The sequence below is a fragment of the Eumetopias jubatus genome, unplaced genomic scaffold (genome assembly GCF_037043125.1).
Source record: "Eumetopias jubatus isolate StellerSeaLion01/CBP00866 unplaced genomic scaffold, mEumJub1_p1.0 scaffold_7, whole genome shotgun sequence".
Classification (NCBI taxonomy): Eukaryota; Metazoa; Chordata; class Mammalia; order Carnivora; family Otariidae; genus Eumetopias; species Eumetopias jubatus.
The window spans coordinates 33,483,507-33,502,602 of record NW_028274813.1 but is presented as its reverse complement, the minus strand read 5'-3'; the positions used below and the strand labels follow the sequence as shown (position 1 = coordinate 33,502,602).

The window sequence follows — 19,096 nt, the reverse complement described above, 5'->3', positions numbered from 1 at the left end:
GGAGAGAAGAGTACACTCCTTGTCTTCTTCCACTTTTCATCTTTGGTCACAGCGCCACCTCATGGTTGATTGAAACTTCGAGAGAGGATTAATTCTTCAAGGACAAGGAATCAGAGTATTACCGCTTCCCTGCGCCTTGAAAGTTACTTAGCGAAAACGATAGATATCGAGAAAGCGTACTTTTCAGGTCCTCCTTTGATCTACATTCTTCCTTTTTTTCGGAGGACCTAGACTCTATGGTTAGTGAGGAAGAGGGACCGCTATTCTGTTGGCGCATGCGTGATGCGAGGTGGTTCCGCATGCGCGGTGGGGTAGAACCAAGCGCACGCCGAGGAGGATCGGCCGCTGGTGCGGGTGGACTGTCTGGTCTCTGCGGTTAAAGAGCACGGCACGGGATCCCGGCGCGGGATTCAGACACATACCTCAGGTGACTAGTCCCCCAGATCGGTTTCTTCAAGAACTCACTTTAGTTGTGTCCAGTGACTTGGGTGGTCGGGAGAGGGTAGGCCCCGGGCTAACACCCCTCCCTTTCCCGTTCCTGCGCGGGAAGTGTCTACACCACCCGCCGGCGCCGGGTGGGTCTTCCGTGTTACAGCGGTGTCATGGTACGAGTGGAGGAATCTCGTGAACAAAGTGGGCCAAGTGACCGTACAGCCTCTTCGATATGCTGAAAGTGAGGATACTTTGAGATGGGGGCGGCCTCGGGAAAACACTGTGACACCCCCGCCCCAGGACGCTGAGCACTTTACTCTTTCTGGGCTTGAGAATCCCACCGCCACCAGGTTTTTTTTTGCCTTCCGCCCCACCAAATATGGACACCAGACCAGACACTTGAAGGGACCATTGGGTTGGGCAATCGAATTTGGTTGGGCAGTTTTGACAAGAGCTGGGTTAAAAGGATCAAGAATAGTTTATTTGTTTCTAATTGGCGTTCATATTACCGTATCGCTTGACTTGCGCATTTTTATAGAATAAGGCATCCCTTGCTTCGATACTAAAACATACTGTTGAAGAGTTCACTACTCTTAGTATCGGTTTTCCGTATTTCAGCACCAATGAGAATAGACTTACACGCTGTGGCCTCACAGTTAAGCATAACTAAAAAGATAAGGGAATTTTGGGGTTAAATACGTGTTCAGCCTGAGGCCTCTATTATTATCCCCCAAACTGAGACTACTTTATCATTAAGCAAGAAACATTGTTTCTTGGAGAAAAGGTGTAGCAGAGAAATCTTGGTTTGTCTTCCAGTTGAATTTACCAAGGAAAAATCTTGTGATTATGTGTCTTTCAGTAGTTCGTGAATTATATAGAGCTTTACTGCCTATTCTGAGTTGATTGGATGCCAAGTGACAGTTAATGATTATCCTAAGATCTCGAAAAGACACACAGTAATATTTGTAGAAATTGGAGCTTTCTATTTCAACTACAGTGAAATAGTTTAAGAGCTTATTTGCGTAGCACTCCTGTACTAAAAACTAGCATCCAGAGAACGTTATGGATAAGCATTAGAACCAAATTAGAATTATCACGAGTTTTCTCTATCACATAATGCACTTAACTTTGGAAAGGAATGTGGACTTCCTGGATCTATTATGGTTACTTGACCATGCACTGGTTTAAGAAAGAAGTCCTACCTACCATTTGACCACGCAAAATTACTGACAATGCAGGATATTTGAAATTAGCTTGGAGTTCAGTTAGAATATTTTGAAAGACAGATCTTTTTTTACTGAAGAACACATACCATATTGTAGTACTCTGACATACTGAGGCTCTGTGGGTTAAAGGTATTCTGGATTTGATATCAGAAGACTTGGTTTTAGTTCCTGTTCTAGTACTTATTAAGCATTTATCCTTGAGAAAGTCATTTAATATTTCTGTTCCTTGGTTCCCTTTTTTTAATTTTATTTATTCATTTGAGACAGAGAGAGAGAGCGTGAGCAGGGGGAGAGGCAGAGGGAGAGGGAGAAGCAGACTCCCCGTCGAGCCAGGAGCCCAATGTGGGGCTCGATCCCAGGACCCTGGGATCATGACCTGAGCCGAAGGCAGATGCTTAACCATCTGAGCCACCCAGGTGCCCCTCTTGGTTCCCTTTTAATTGATTGCCTCACTCTACTTTCATAGTACTTTATATTGTTATTTACTCACTAGTTTGTTTCCCACTCTATACTTAACTTCCTTAGGTAAGAATCTTTTAAGTGTCGGTAGTGCTTAGTACATAGATGCTGCAAAAATAATTGTCTAACAAATTAAGTTACAAAATGGAGATAGTATCTCTTTTGCCTTTTAATGTCATATTTGTATAGCACATTACACTTTCCAAATTTTTACATATATTTTAATCTCATTTGATACACTCCACAAATCTTCAAGGTCCATGACACAGGCTAGAAACTACAGTTTAATGGGAATGCATTTCCCAAGCAATCACAGCTAGTAAGTACTCGAGTAAGGGCTGGAACCCATGTCTGGAGCTATTTTCTGCTTAATAGTTACTTTGTTGAATAACATACTTTCGGCTGTGTTCTTTTTGTACCCTGTATAATGTGAAGAGATTGGTACCACTTAAAGCAGTAGTATTCATAGCTCTCGCCAGGATTCTTTTACAGTATTGCCTGTGTTCTTTAATCATCAAATTAAGTCTTGCTTCCCCAGAATTAATCAGCTTTACCCTTTGAATAAACCTGGTAAGTAAATGTGGTTGGCCCCTGTTAAATCTTTTAAAACTGTTTCACACATTTCTGTGACATCATTTACTTTGATACCCAGTTTGAAACTTCTAGCTCTCAAACTTTAGTGCTTTACATACAGATATTTGACAACAGTTGTCCAAAGGGGGGGTGGGGGGGGCTCTGTTTAAGAATGAAACAACCAGCTCAGCAGTTTCTTGGTGGGTAATTCTGGCCATTGAATGTCTACTTCCCTTTATTTCCTAAATCCCTATTTTGTCAAGGTAGAAGAGAAATGCATTTCTGCCATTATTATTAATTTGCTGCTTTATTTCTTTTTGTTAAACAGGATAGATTAGTACTGAAAGCTTGCATTAATCTACGGTATATGCTTTAATACTGAGTATGTATATTAGTGTTACTTTTTTTAAAAAGATGTTTCTAACTAATATATTTATTGGTAATATTGAGTGAAAATACATCATGGTGAATAAGAGCACAGACTATGGATCCAAGCTTCAGAGGTTCAGATTCTGACTATCACTTGTTAGCAGTATATGACAGAACAAGTTAATTGGCCTGTGTTTCTGTTTCCTCGACTATAAAATGGAGAGAACTAGGGAGAGAGGCAGTGGCCAGATCATGTAGGACCCTGTAAGTAGTAGAAAGATGTAAAAATCAGTGGGAAGCCACTGTGAAGATATTTGTGGGTGCATTTAACAGTTCTCAAACAGTACTGCCCCAGAACTCTCGGGTTCTATAAGCTGGATATGGTTATATCCTATCTTTAAGATCAAGTAATGGCAGCCTTAATTCCCAATTAATAAGAAAAAAATTGGGGCGCGTGGGTGGCTCAGTTGGTTAAGCATCCGGCTCTCGATTTTTGGCTTAGGTCATGATCTCAGGATTGTGAGATGGAACCCCACATCAGACTCTGGCTAGGCATGGAGCCTGCTTAAGATTCCCTCTCCCTCTGCCCTACTTGCTTGTTGTCTTTCTCTCTCTCAAAAAAAAAACGAATTTTCACACATTTTTCATAGGTGTTTAGGTCCTACTACTGCCTATTTTCTGAACCTTGACAATAGTAAATTAAGGTTAGTAGAAAAACATGAAAGTCATCAGCTGTGGTTAGTTTTACAGCTTTCTTTTAAAAAATACACTTCTGTGCATGGTATAATTTCAGTCTTGTGGATCATAAAAGGAGTGGTACTGAAAGTAGGTTGGGTAGATCAAAGAGAATAGTTTTTAAGAGACTCTTGAACTTTATAGTAATGGAGTTCTATAAAGCTATTCTCAAGATTGGGTATATCTATTCAATAAATGAATTTAGTTGTATTTAGTTATATTTAATATTTTTGTGATTAGTAAGTTTTTAGGTTTTGTCTTAACATACGATACTGTAATTTTGACTAAAAGGATAGGGTATATTACTTGATGTATGATTAGGACTATGGTTTAAGTAGATAGAAGAGTCTTACCTTTATGTAGTGGGTGGTAGTATATAGTCTTAGCTGACTTGGAGAACAAGTAGCTTTAGTTTTGCTGATAGGTTTATAGTAGTAGTGATGCTTACCATTATTTGTTATTTCTTAAAGTGGTTGTATTAAAACAGTATTTTACTCTTGAGGTGTACTTTTAATCCTTAGATCTCAAAGTACTTTATAGATGGTCATTATTTTTTATGATTCCTCTAAAACCGAGGTCGGAGAATCACCCAAGCCTTACAAAAATGTGGAGCAAAGTAAAATTAAAGCTTGATTCCCAGACATCTGTCTGTTTTCTGGTACCATTTAAGAAGTTTAAAGAGATGAGAAGATTAATCATTTCTCCCGTGGCAAGATGTGGAAAATTGATTGACATTTCTTTATTTTGACCTTAACATTCATTTGATTCTTTTGTTTAAAATGCAGAATGCCGGGTCTAAGTTGTAGATTTTATCAACACAAATTTCCTGAGGTGGAAGATGTAGTGATGGTGAATGTAAGGTCCATTGCTGAAATGGGGGCTTATGTCAGCTTGCTGGAATACAACAATATTGAAGGCATGATTCTTCTTAGTGAGTTGTCCAGAAGGCGTATCCGTTCTATAAACAAACTCATCAGAATTGGCAGGAATGAGTGTGTGGTTGTCATTAGAGTGGACAAAGAAAAAGGTAAGTGATAAAAATATCTAAAATATAAACTTCAGATTTAAAATGGTTTATTTAAAATTTTATTTTTGTAAATTGCTGACTGTTGTAAAAACAAAACAAAAACATCTCCTTTTATACTTAAAGTTTTTTTACATACACAGTTGTTAGATAAGAATGCTAATTACCCATCTAAGCAAGACCTCTTGTTAGTAGTGGTTTAATTAGCACATCCCAGGGCTAGTTTGTGTCAAGTAACTTGACTTTTATTCCCAGAGGTTACCAGAAATTGATAGTTGACTCATTGTGGCTAAATTCAGAAGAGACAGGTAAGTAAACCAGAGTATCAGTTCATATATTTGTTAAGATGCTTTTTTATTCAGGGGCGCCTGGGTGGCTCAGTCGGTTAAGTGTCTTGACTCTTGATCTCAGCTCAGGTCTTGTTCTCACAGTTGTGAATTCAAGCCCCACATTGGGCTCCATGCTAGGCGTGGAGCCCTACTTTAAAAAAAAATTTTAATTTAAATTTAAATTTAAAGCTAAATTTGTAATCAGATTATTGGAGGAACATGGAAAATGGGGCAAAGGTAAATGGACTTTAGGAATATTTTATATAGGTTCTGAAAAAGGAATATACTGCAGACACATACCCAAGACCCAGTATTCTGTATCTCTTTGATTATTAGAATGTTTGTGTTCTATGAATGTTCATTCACAGTGTCCAAAATTGCTAAACATTTGAGGAAACAGGAAAATATGACCCATACAGAAGAGAAAAAGGAACCAATGGAGATTGACCTAGAGGTGACTTTAATATTGGAGTTAGCAGGGGCGCCTGAGTGGCTCAGTCATTAAGCGTCTGCCTTTGGCTCAGGTCATGATCCCAGGGTCCTGGGATCTAGCCCCGCATCAGGCTCCCTGCTCCGCGGGAAGCCTGCTCCTCCCTCTCCCACTCCCTCTGCTTGTGTTCCCTCTTTCGCTGTGTCTCTCTCTGTCATATAAATAAAATCTTTAAAAATATATATATATTGGAGTTAGCAGATAAGAATTTTAAAGCAGATGTTGCAACTGCTGAAGGATATTAGGAAAATAAGCTTGTAATGAATGAACAAAATGAAATCTCAGTAAAGACATTAGAAACTCTCATAACTAAATATAATTTCTAAAATTAAAAGTATGATATCGAAAAAAACTCACCAGATGGGCTAACAGCAGGGTAAAGATGGCAGAAGTCTCAAGTTAGACTTGCAGGTAGTTCATTTAAAAGAACCAGTGTGAAGAACACAGCAGGGGAAAAGCAACCTGTCAAATATTAAAAGCTCTATTCCAAGAGAAGAGAGAGAAAGGGCGGAACATATATTTAAGGAAATTCAAACCAAAGTTTCCCATATTTGCTGAAAAAACAAATGTACAAACTGGAGAGGCTTGGCAAACCTCAAGCAGGATAAATACTGATAAGACCACATCTAGGCACATTAAACTTGAAAAACAGAGATCGAGAAAATCTTGAAAATAGAGGAAAATGATTCATGATTTACAGGGGAACAGTAGTACAAATTACTGTTAGTATGGTATTCTTACTGAAAATAATGGCTGAGCATTGAATGACATCTTGAAAGCACTAAAGAGAAAAATTGTCAGCCCAGAATTCTAGAATATTTAAAGAAAATATTCAACAATGAAAATCAAAAATGAAGACATTTTCAGGTAAATAGAAACTAAGAGGATTTATTACTTAATCTGCATTATAAGAAATGGTAAAGGAAATTATGCAGGCCCATGAGGTGTGATGCCTGACATGGGGATATGTAAGTAAATATAAAAGACTATTTTTCCCTCTTAAATTCTTTAAAATACATTTAAGTGCTTGTCTCATTTTGTACCCATGGGATTTTAATTTATGGAGGTGATGGACAACATGGTGAAGCCAATGCCATGGCCACACCATGCCCATGCAGGGCCACCATGAGGAGGAAACACCACTTTTGGTCAGGAGGCAGAAGGAGCATCAAAAATATAGAAAATACATAGAACACAATTGACCTTTTGATGAGTTGATGCCAAAAAGACAAGTACAAATCCTTTGACCAGCTTTCATTTGGGTAATTGAAAGTATTAGTTCCTTTCACTGAAGTGATAGAAAATACACAATTAATGATGATACGAATGCATGTCTGAAAACAAAAGTCTCTAATCTTACGCAGTATTTTACTGGTAGGATTTTAGTGGGGAGTAAGTACAGGTATGCCAACTAAACAGTCTGGTGTAAAAATTTATCACAGTGGTAAGCTAGCACCTGGGCAGGGATGATTTTTTTTTCCCCCCAAAATTTTTTCATACAGGATATATTGATTTGTCAAAAAGAAGAGTTTCTCCAGAGGAAGCAATCAAATGTGAAGATAAATTCACCAAATCCAAAACTGTAAGTTTGATTTTTGAGTGAAATTAATCCACTATTTAATATATTTAATAAATAATCATGTAATATTCTTGGCAGAAAGTGAAAACCTGGATTTTCTGTACCTCTATTTCCATTTACAATTAGGAGTTACATAGGATAATTCGAAGACTTAGTTTCAAGAGTTACAACTGCAGTGTTTTTACCTCATGGTGGCACTACCTTAAGGCATTGCTTATCGTGTAATATTCTAAAATGAGTATACTGCATTAGTGTTTTTAAGTTATTTTAGGTTAAATTAACTATGGGTGACTTCAGTTGGTTTGACTTCTCATAACATGTAGTTCTTAACTTTAAAGCCCATTCTGGGATAAGTCACAGAGACAACCAGCTGTTATATGTTAACAATAAGCAAGGTTTTGTAAAATGTGAATCCAGGAAAGCAAGGCAGGGGCCTGTTGGTAGTTTTTTTCCCCCCTAGTTAGAGTCCGTTCTGTTTCACTTTCTTATTTTGGCTGTAATCTCCTACTTCTGTACAGTAAGCATTAATGAAGCAAAAACAACTTTTTTCATTCTTTATGTTCTATCGTTTTTTTCTTCTCTGGTCCTATTTAGATTATCTTTCATTCTCTAGATCCTTGGTTCTTAATGGCAGTGTTTCCACTGTGTTTTTCTTTATTTTTTGTTCTTTTCTCTCGTGTGTTTCTGTCCTCAGGATAAAAATGCCAAGAAAACAGTGTTTAAATGAAGAGAAGATTTTTGAAATCTTGCTTAATTAACCCCAGTAAATAAGAGAATAAAAATCTAAAAGCCAAAAGACCATTACCCAAATCTTTCCCTTTGTTTTACTGATGTGTTTACTATTACTGCAGTGTGGTTTACACATTAGAAAACACTATCAGTGAAGTCCCTTCTTAATAAACCGAAGACCTTGCCACTCAGAATGTCGTCTCTGGACCAACAGCATGGACGTCACCTGACTGCTTAATGCAGGATCCTCAAGTTCCACCAAGTTTGAGAAGCTCTGCTCTAGGAAACTTTAACTTTGTTTTGTCCCCTTAGGATATTGTAAAATGAGTGTTAGTAGATCTTATCAGGACGATAAGGTGATAGAATGATATAACCAACGTTAGTACCTTTCCTCACTCAACTTTCATGTGTAACGTGAAAAACCTCTTTTCTTATGTCCTTTCTCTTCTTTAAGCCCTTTTATTTTTAGGAAATTAGAAAAAGAGTTTGACAGCAGTGAGTAGGAGATAGGTGCATTGAAGGATGACTGCTAAATGATAACAGAGCAGAATACTAAAATCTCAGTCCTGTTCCATGCTGTCATATGGAGTAATAGTAATAGCTTACACTTGTATAACAAAAGTTTTGTGTAATATACAAATTCTGTATATTTGTATAATGTTTTCCAGGTATAATTTGGATAGATTTGATCTCTCTGCAGTAAAAAGGAGAGATACTGGTATTTCCCTTTTCTAGAAGAGGAAACAAATTTAGAGAGGTTAATTGGTTCCTAAGTAAACTTAATCTGGGTCTTAGGACAACAAGTTTTGTACTGTTTCTACTTGTTATACACCTGCTTGAGTTAAGTATTATAGGAAAGAGAATATTTCTCTGTGAAAAAAGAACTTGCTGTGTATGTTAACCTTTTGTTGTTGAGGAATTATTACAGTGTAACCAAAGGTTGGATTTATATGCTGTCTACTGAAACGTAAAAATACCTTTTCTTTTCTTTTTTTTTTTTTAAGATCTCTTATCTTTGAATTGTTGAACTCTTCATTTTGTTTCTAGGTTTACAGCATTCTTCGTCATGTTGCTGAGGTGTTAGAGTACACCAAGGATGAGCAACTGGAGAGCCTGTTCCAGAGGACTGCCTGGGTCTTTGATGACAAATACAAGAGACCTGGATACGGTGCCTATGATGCATTTAAGCATGCAGTCTCGTAAGAACACCTTCTTGGCTCTGATTCTACCTTGATAACACAGCTGCTGGGTCTAGCACACAAGTTGAGAGCCTGACATGTAATAATAGCACAACACCCACATAATAAGTCCTTGCCAAATTTAGATTAAAATATTTCCATGTAAAAGGCCCATAATGCGGGCCAGTCCTATGTAGCCAAACAATACATAATTGTGTACACCTTAGTTTTCGTAAACCATGTGGTTTCAGCTCACATTTTCCCCTCCTGGTTTTGTTATTACCCTAGCTAACTTGGGTCAATGTAGATGTCTCATCTACAACTGTACCTTGTTTTCTTTACCTCAGTTCCTTACACCTGCAGCCCATGCCACTTTAGCCAGTTTCCATATGGCCTCACCCTGGGTCTTATCACCAGAATTTGGTGTGCTTACAAAATCTTTAATTCATACATTCTATTCTTTTACCACAGACAGCCTCCTGTCCTTCCAGCTCCGCCATAGTTAGTCTGACTCTGTGTCTTCTAAATTCTTAATGCCAGACTATAATTCCAAACCTTTTTCTTCCTCCGTGTCTTTTTACCCTTTCCTGTCTTCTCTTTCTTACTCAGCATAGACATATCATGGTCCATCATTTCAGCAACTTCTTGCCAATATCATGAGCTTTTGCCCTGTTTTTCCATCTGTTACATCCAGCCTTGGACCGATGTTCCTGCCTTCTCTGCACTTGTAGAATGCTGGGTGCTGCTAGGAAAAACCACAGTCTTGCAGGTTGGTGCCACTGCATATTCATCATGGTCTCCAACCTCAGCTGCGCCTTCACTGCTTCCTCACATTCTCTCTGCTCTTTGTCAGTTCTTCCTCCCATTCATAGAGTGGCTATTTTAGAGCTTTTATACACTCTCTGTCAGATACCCACTCCCCCCTTCCCTCACTCTCAACTGGTGTGCCTACTACCTGTTCTTTAAAGAGAACAGAAGCCATTGCCCAGGTTCTCTACTCCTTCCACTGTCTCAGCAACCTTCTCTCCCATCCGTCATTACCTCCTGCGCTCCTGTCCTGAATTTGTATCCTTCCTGCTCTCTAACTCACCTTACCACCTGTGCGCAGCTGCTGCTCAGGGATCATTTTGTCTGTTACTCCCTCTTTTGTGTCTTCAGCCTTTCTCTTTGTTGGTTTTGCTCCATTGGCATAAAAATACGCTTTAATCTCCCATTTATACTAAAAGCAAACTTTACCTCCCCTCTACTTACTCCTGTAGCAAGCACTGTATTCTCTCTTGTTAAAATAGTTGGACCCAAAACAAAAAAATAAATAATAAAATAGCTGGACCCCTTTGGTTCTCTGTACTTAACTGTCTCTCCTTCTGCACATCCTATTCTTGCCCAAGTGTTAATGCTCCGCAAGCAGCCTCTCCATTACACTGAGGTTACTTTCCAGCCTTTGTGCTGCCGAAGGATATTGGTCCCCTCAGCTCTCAGAATGGCCGAGTGGACCTGGGACTGCTAGAGCTTCCAGCAGGTTGGCTCATCTGGGGTCCAAATGCTTTCCAGCCCCCCCCGACTATTTTTATACCACATTGTGGGAAAGGTAAGAATAATAACAACAGCAAACGTGTAGATTTCTCACAGCAGCGCATGGCGTAAGTGCTGTTATTATCCATGTCTTAGAGATGAGGAAATGGAGGCAGAGATTAAATAATTTGTCCACGTGCACAGAGCTAGCAAATGGAAGAGTCCCGATTCAGACCTAGACGCTGGCTCCCATCTGGAGTTTATGCTGTTGACCATTAAGCACTGCTTTATATTTCCGTCCCCCCGACTTCAGTCGTGCACGCCTTTCATCCCTCAGCGTGCTGTCATCGTCCAGCCCTCCCTCACTTCACCTCCATGACCGCTCAGCAGGGGCATACATCTTTTCCCTTTTCCTTAACATTCTTTGCTTTATCAGCCATGTAGTGACTGTCCACGTTTAACTAATGATAATTCTGTGCCACATGTTCTCTAAATTAAAAAATTTTTGAGATAGTTGGAAACAATGTTTTATCCCTCCCAACCCATTCCCCTCACTCATCAGCAGGAACTACTATTCTATAATTAGTATGCACCATTATTACTTACGTTTCTGTGGATTTATTACATATATGTACCTATAAAGTACGTATAGAATCATTTTTGTATTTTAAAAATTTTCTTAGTTTATTTAAACTTTAAAAAAAAAGGAATTTATTCTGTCGTAGTTTTCTGTACCTTACAGTTTTACTTATAAAACTCTGAATCTCTGAGTAGGATTCTCCACAAAGTGATAGATGTGTACCTACTTCATACTAATTTCTGTGTAGTACTTCATTGTAAGAATGCGCTTTATTTGTTTCTCTACTAAGAGATATTAGGTCATCCTCCCCCCTTTTTTTCCCGTTTTTTTAAACCATGCTATTACGAGTATCCACGTACATGTCTCCATGTACATTTGGGAGTTTCTAAGGTATATACATAGCAATAGAGTTGTTGGGTCATAGCATTGATTATATGCATCTTTAAATTTACTCAGTTTTGCCAAAATACTCTCCAGATTAGTTCTACAATTTATATTTCCAATAGCAGTTGTATGAGCATTCCTGTTTCTCTTCATCCTCACCAACATTTGGTATATATCTCAGATTATTTTCCCTTTTGCCAAACTGATGGGTGTATGATAGTACCTTGTTTTTTGTTTGCATTTTACTGGTTGTTGGTGAAGTTAACAGCTTTTCATATGTTTACTATTTCTTCTGTGAAACATCTGTTCATCTCCTTTGCTCATTTTCTGGTGGTTTGTCTTCTTGTTATATTTTGTAAGCAGTATTAGCCAAATGAAAGTTCCCTCCACCCAAATTCTTTAGCCTTTCATTCCCTAACCCCTGCTTTTCTAGGCCTGTTGTGCCATTTCTGTTTTAATACTTTACAACTTTCTTAAAACAGTTCTACCTTTGCTTTTTAAAGTCCTACCATTCTTTTAGTCATTATTTCAATTTTTTCATTTGTTCATGTTCCATAAACAGTGGTGACTAAGTGGTGACCCTGGTCCCTGTCTCATGGCACTCAGAAAGGCCAGATGAAATGCCACTTCAGTCCGTGCAGCCCTTCCTGAGCCCATAACTGAAAGTAATACCTTCCTCTCCTGACTTCCAAGGATGTACTTTTATTTTAAAATTGCTTGTATGTTTTTGTCCTTTTCAAGCTCCTTGAAGCAGGGACTGCTAATTACATGGAAATGTTTAATTATCCTGGGATGTCCAGTATATTAGGAGACATTTTTAAATTTCTTGCTTTAGCCAGATCTCTAAACTTTTCTTCAAATAATCAGCTGGGGGTTTTCTTTTTGTCATAGTAGTGCTAAGTGCTTTACTTGCATGATCTCATTTAATATCACAACCAGTGAGATGTACAGTTTTTATCCTCATTTTACAATTTGGAAACTAAGGTCTGGAAAGGTCCCAAAACACATAGTTAATGAAGTGTAAAGCTAAGATTTGAACTCAATTCTGACGCTAAAGCCTGTGCTCTTAAACATTATTCTGTGGTATTGTGTTTGGTATCACAGTTATCTGTAAAGTAACCTTGGCCTTTGTTGTTTGTGTGTCTGTGTGTGTTTTGTTTTGCTTTAATTAGAGACCCATCTATTTTGGATAGTTTAGATCTGAATGAAGATGAACGGGGAGTACTTATTAACAATATTAATAGGCGTTTGACACCACAAGCTGTCAAAATTCGAGCAGGTAAGTGATTTTTTTAAATGATGTTTAAAATAATTTTGCATGAACCAAAAAGCTGTTAAATAATGAGTGTTACCAAAGAATATGTTTGTACATCAGCATCTGCACGTTTTTCTCTTATAACAAGAAAAGCTTAAGAAATTATTTTTGCTTCTACTGAACCATCATAAAATGTATGTATTGACACAAGTGAAAACTGTCATATGCATTCAGCTAACCTTAAGTTAGTCCTTTTTTTTCCTTTTTTTCTTCTTTTTTTAAAGATTGTATTTATTTGAGAGGGAGAAGCAGACTCTCCGCGGAGCAGAGAGCCTAACGCAGGGCTCGATCCCAGGATCCTGAGATCATGACCTGAGCCGAAGGCAGACTCTTAACTGACTGAGCCATCCAGGCGCTCCAGCCTTTTTTTTTTTTTATAAGGGGGTGGTATTTTGTTTTAGTAAATACTTTAAAATATTTTAAAAGTAGAGTGTTGTCCTTTTATGCCACCCTGGATTAACCACTGTTAATATAGCTTGGAGTATATTCTTTCAAACATTTTTCTCACATATACTGTATAGGAATATATGCTGTTTACATTCAGACATAAATGTCTTTGTTTTTATAAAGATTGGATCATACTATGCAAAATTTTCCTCAACTAGCTTTTTCCACTTGGTTTGTCATGGCAGCCCTTCCATTCAGGACATGGGACTTTTTCTCAATATCTTTAATGGCAACATATAATATTTCGTAGAATAATAAACCAGTTCTCTCCTGGTGAACATTTCGGTTTTACCATTTTTTTCACTATTACAAAAAACATTACAAATTAGCAGCCTTATAACATAGATACTTACCCAGTTGTATAAGTGTTCTGTCGGGCAGGCTTCTAAAAGTGGAACCGCTGGGCAGAGGGTGTGCAATTTCTAAACCGTTCTAAACAATTTGCAGTGATTATTTCACTCGGTCTTTATCATACTCCTCTCCACTTTACAAATAAGGAACTGAGGCATGGAGAGGTTGGAATCACCATATTAATCCAAGCATAGCCAGAAATCAAGGTGTTCGTTGAATATCTATTTTTTATCATTTTGTCATTCAGGGGCTCAATGTGGAAGAGAAGATATATTTTCACTGTCTACTCAGATAATTTATAATTAAGAAAGTTAATAGTTGGAGTAGATTTCTAATTGTGAAAGGGTGATAAAAACTTTTATAAGTATTTGAATCCTAGTGTGTCTGCCATATCTCTGATTTCTTTTAAGCCTTTAAATACTTTTTTGCATTTTTTGGTATAAGTTTTTGAATTTCTGTAATTTTAGATATTGAAGTGGCTTGTTACGGTTATGAAGGCATTGATGCCGTAAAAGAAGCCCTGAGAGCAGGTTTGAATTGTTCTACAGAAACCATGCCCATCAAGGTGAGTAGTCCATTTTCTCTCTCCCTGCTAAAATACCATCCTATACCAAATCATTCTTTTTATGATATTTCATAACAAGCATTAAGGATAAATGGTTCTCGGTGATGTTGTCTAAGGGATGCTACTGCTAGTGTCACAGTGGATAAAGATTTCGATTCGTATTTAGTGCCAGAGGGGGCCAGCTGTGCGAAACTTAAAGAGTTCTGAGTCCAGGGCGCCTGGGTGGCTCAGTTGGTTAAGCGACTGCCTTCGGCTCAGGTCATGATCCTGGAGTCCCGGGATCGAGTTCCATATCGGGCTCCCTGCTCAGCGGGGAGTCTGCTTCTCCCTCTGCCCCTCTTTCCTCTTGTGCTCTCTGTCTCTCATTCTCTCTCTCTCAAATAAATAAATAAAATCTTTAAAAAAAAAAAAAGTTCTGAGTCCATAATGCTCCTAGGACCTTGGAAAGGGTAACATACCTTCTCGTATTCACACACATCTTTTAGGAGTTTGGTCCCAATCTTTTAAGCAGTAAAATTAACCAGATGGTTGTTATTCACAGTCTCTTAGATTTTTCTTCCATCAGTTTACTTTAAAACCAAATAAGAATTTTTGTTTGTTTTTGAGACAAATTATCTATTCTGATGATGGCTACAGTTAGTTTAGCTACCAAAGACAACTGGAAGTCATAATTCTACATATTTGGTATTGCAGTAGACTATTTATACTGGATTATATCACTTGTATCAATTCGCTTTTGCTAACAGACCACCCCCAAGTTGCTGATTACAGAATTGGAAATTAAGTTTTGGGTGATTTTTTTTTTTTGTAAGATTTTATTTATTTATTTGAGAGAGAGAGAATGAGAGATAGCATGAGAGGGAATAGGGTTAGAGGGAGAAGCAGACTCCCTGCTGAGCAGGGAGCCCGATGTGGGACTTGATCTCGGGACTCCAGGATCATGACCTGAGCCGAAGGCAGTTGCTTAACCAACTGAGCCACCCAGGTGCCCTGGGGTGATTTGTTAAGGCAGCAGAAAGCAAGAGTTCTTAAACATCCTAATAGTTTTGTGTTGTATAGGTATGTTCCTAATGGAATTTTTGTCGTCTTCCTTAGATTAATCTAATAGCTCCTCCTCGGTATGTGATGACTACAACAACCCTGGAGAGAACAGAAGGGCTCTCTGTTCTCAATCAAGCTATGGCTGTTATTAAAGAAAAGATTGAGGAAAAGAGGGGTGTCTTCAATGTTCAGATGGAGGTAAGATCTATAGTGTTTCTGTCTTTTTCTTAAAATATGTAAGAAATTTAGGGGCTCCTGCCTGGCTCAGTCGGTAGAGCATGGAACTCTTGATCTCAGGGTTGTGAGTTCAAACCCCATGTTGGGGTTAGAGATTACGGTTGATCGATCAATAGATAGATATAGATAAGAAATTTAAGTCATCTAAATGATTTGCATTCTAAAATCCTTAATCAAAAAATAAAATCCTTAATCACGGTGTTTCAAAACATGAGATACATGTAGGATTATAACACTGCTAAGCCTAAAATAATCATTGACTCAGAGGGTTCTAAAAGGGCTTCTTAGGAGTAAATGAGAACTGTCGTGTGATGGTTATTCACGACTGAGGTCACTGATGGTGTTAGGTTTATGCCCCTGCCAAAGGAAAAAATTAGGCAACAAAAATGAGTGATTGATTATTGTCAGAATTTAATACGGAAGGCTTAAAATTTGATCTGAGGATTAGAAACAGATTAGTTTATTTTCCTCATCTCAACAAAAATGAAACCTATTTAGAAAGAAATAGTAATTTATTTTGAATCCAGAAGATGCATTTTTACAAGACATCTTGTGGGTTTGAAAGATACAGCCACTGAGATTATATTTTTTCAGTTTTGGCTTACAGAAATAACAGACAGGAATATTCTGTCTTACTACACATACATTTTTTTTTCCTAGATTGTGTTACTCTCATCCATTTTTCCCAATATTTATCTAATGGAATTTATTAATGATGCAGTAGCCTTCAAAAATGAACAGATAGAGCAGAGTTGTTAGGACAGGTGGTTCTTTAAAAAGAGTTAAAATACTAGGCAGTAATAGTGTTGAAGTGGAATTTGCATACTGTTGAACTACCTCACTTTGAAATGATGCCTCTGCTTCCACAGCCTAAAGTGGTCACAGATACAGATGAGACCGAACTTGCAAGGCAGCTTGAGAGGCTTGAAAGAGAGAATGCAGAAGTGGATGGAGATGATGATGCAGAAGAAATGGAAGCCAAAGCCGAAGATTAACTTTGTGGGAAACAGTCCAGTTTAAGGAACACAAAGCAGCCCTTCCTGGCTGTAGACCCTAGACTTGAAAGTTTTCCAGTATTGAAAACTTCAAAGCTGAATATTTTTTATTTCCAAGTATTTAAATGTTCCAACAGACCAAAACGTGACATGCCCTCCTAAAAGTCAGCTGTTTTCACACAAGAGCTCCAACATTCAGCAGTTTTTAAGGGAGTGGGCCTAACTTCACTAGAGACAAATCTTTAAGAACAGTCATAAAATTGAGCTTGTGGTTTCCATTTCTGATGTCTCCAGATTGGCACCCCTTTGTAGTTCAGTGCCTCCCTGAGATTTACCAGGAGCACCCAAAGCAAATAGCCTCAACCTTTCTATATAAAATGTATCAAGCAAACATTAAATAAATTTCTGGGATATTTAACTATAGGCTTCTTCCTTCTTGTCACCAGTTAAAAGCATTATGATTACTAAGACCCTAATTCTATTACTTCCATTTTAGTCTAGATGTAGAAATACAGGGGCAGGTGACCAAAAGATCTATATAGTGGATCCTTTCAAAAGGAGGGTGTAGAGAAAATAATTTTAACCACAGTTAAAGTTGACTCTTAGGGGAAAAAAGCCTTAAAATGTGAATTTTAAAATTACATAGGATGTGTGCCTTTTACCAATATATGGTAAATATTGAACAATATATGGTATGAGAACAATATATGGTATGAGGGAGAATTTATCACACTGGTCCTTGTTGGTGTACTAAGCTGCTTTCCCTGAGTTTGTAATTCAGGGTGGTAAAGTTTTTTGTTTTTAAAGATGCTGCTGCTTTAGTTATTTAGAGTATCATTGCCCAACTTTTGATTTTTTTTTCCCCCATTAACATATTCACTAGGTGCCACCTAGAGCTTCAGCTCTTTATAACGAATAGGGATCTGATTAAACACAGTTGAAATGATTTTTCTACATTTCCATCGTTTTTGTGTTTAAGAGCTAATTGTTTAAAAGGTATATGAATCTAAAGGTAAATAAATAATAAAAAATAGATTTCATAGATAACACATGGTTAGAAGTTACAGTTACATTAGCCAGGGTGTAGAGAGTGTTTTTACTTAGGTCTTTTTCATAGATTTAATCTCTTAGGATACTTGAGGTACTAGATTTATTTTATTAATTATTCCTAAGAATAGCTATTTAAATACTTAAAAGATTAAACCTAACCCACCTTAACTGAGTACTAGACTTAATTCAATATTAAAGGGACTGGAAAATAGAAGTGTGTTGGTGAGACAGTTTATGCCATATTTGGTTTGTCCCTGTTTAAGCAGCTTTTTAAGTCCACAAGTATAACCTCATTATGACTACTGCCACGAGGTAGCCATGATTGCTAGTACATGCCATACTGGGAATATTTAGAGGAGGAGCTAGGTGTATTCAAAATTGGCACATGATTTTCATTTTGGTCTTTTTGAGGAGTCAGAAAACAAGTCTATAAAGTTTGTGGCATCAAGAATGTCCTCAATATATAACAGGTGCTCCTTAAATGTTTGTTGTAGGCAGGGGAATTGAATTGAACTTGCACTTTGTTTCCTGAATTTTTTACACTTCAAGGCATAACCATTGAGAAATACTGGTGACTTCCATGGTGAGTGATTTTTATCCCATGCAAGCCTTTCGCTCAGTTCCACAACAGTTTTGCAAAATTTATGACCCTTCCCAGAGAAAAGATTAATACCTCACTGATACCATGAAGGAAAGACCTAATTAAACTTAAAGCATACATACCTGCTAACCTAACAATATCACTTTCAAATATGAGGACAGGCTACACACCCAGCTCTAAGTAACCTGAGGAACAGATTGACAAAGACAACTGACCAGTTTATCAGTTTATCCGAATCTCGGATCACCATACAATGACTTTTCATTAAAAATTGACAATTTCATCTCCCCATTCTGCCTGTGCGTTAAAGTGGTTATCAACTCATACAGCTGAAAATCAGCAATAGTTTGGGTCTTGTTTAATCATAACTGAAAGTCAAAAGTAGCTGAGAAAAAAATGGGAACATACATTTTCATTTGCTGTGTTCTGTAGCAAAACAAGACAACCAGTATGTACATGGATGATATTTAGTGAGAACCTACAGAGACAGAGGCATTGCAGTTATTACTCTGCCATCCTTTCAAACACTCTTGACCTAGCTACTTTTGTGTGAAGAACCATTATATTAAAATGGTTTGGGATTTTTTAAAAATCTAAGTACTAGTACTTTGGCAAGAGTTGCCTCAAGGTGATGGCCATCTACTTTTTTAACACAAAGATTCTGATACCCCTATACAGAACAGGGTACAATTGTGCCAATTTGGGAGTCAAGCCATCAAACCAAATGCAGTTTAATTTAGATAAACACCTGTTGATATTCAAAGAGCAATAAAGAAAGAGTTCCAGGGACATTAGACCTTGGTGAAATGCCAAATGGAAAATGGTGCTTTAAAAGGCAGTCTCTTACAATGTAAGGAATAAAATAAAACCTCATTAGCTTGGGATTCCTGATCAT

General features: G+C 37.7%; 1 protein-coding gene across 2 annotated transcripts; it reads left to right on the top strand.

The window, feature by feature from the left end:
- The first annotated feature begins 290 nt into the window (after nucleotides 1-290).
- Nucleotides 291-16,968, top strand: EIF2S1 (eukaryotic translation initiation factor 2 subunit alpha). 2 transcript variants are annotated; one of them, XM_028119432.2, is made up of 8 exons: nucleotides 291-427; nucleotides 4,580-4,821; nucleotides 7,140-7,219; nucleotides 8,993-9,144; nucleotides 12,772-12,878; nucleotides 14,180-14,277; nucleotides 15,373-15,516; nucleotides 16,425-16,968. In XM_028119432.2, the coding sequence occupies exons 2-8, from the start codon at nucleotides 4,581-4,583 to the stop codon at nucleotides 16,548-16,550; spliced, it is 948 nt and encodes a 315-aa protein (XP_027975233.1). In that variant the 5' UTR covers nucleotides 291-427; nucleotide 4,580; the 3' UTR covers nucleotides 16,551-16,968. The 2 variants fall into 2 exon arrangements, with proteins under 2 accessions (XP_027975233.1, XP_027975296.1); XM_028119495.2 differs by lacking the exon at nucleotides 291-427 and adding an exon at nucleotides 504-673.
- Nucleotides 16,969-19,096: the final 2,128 nt, after the last annotated feature.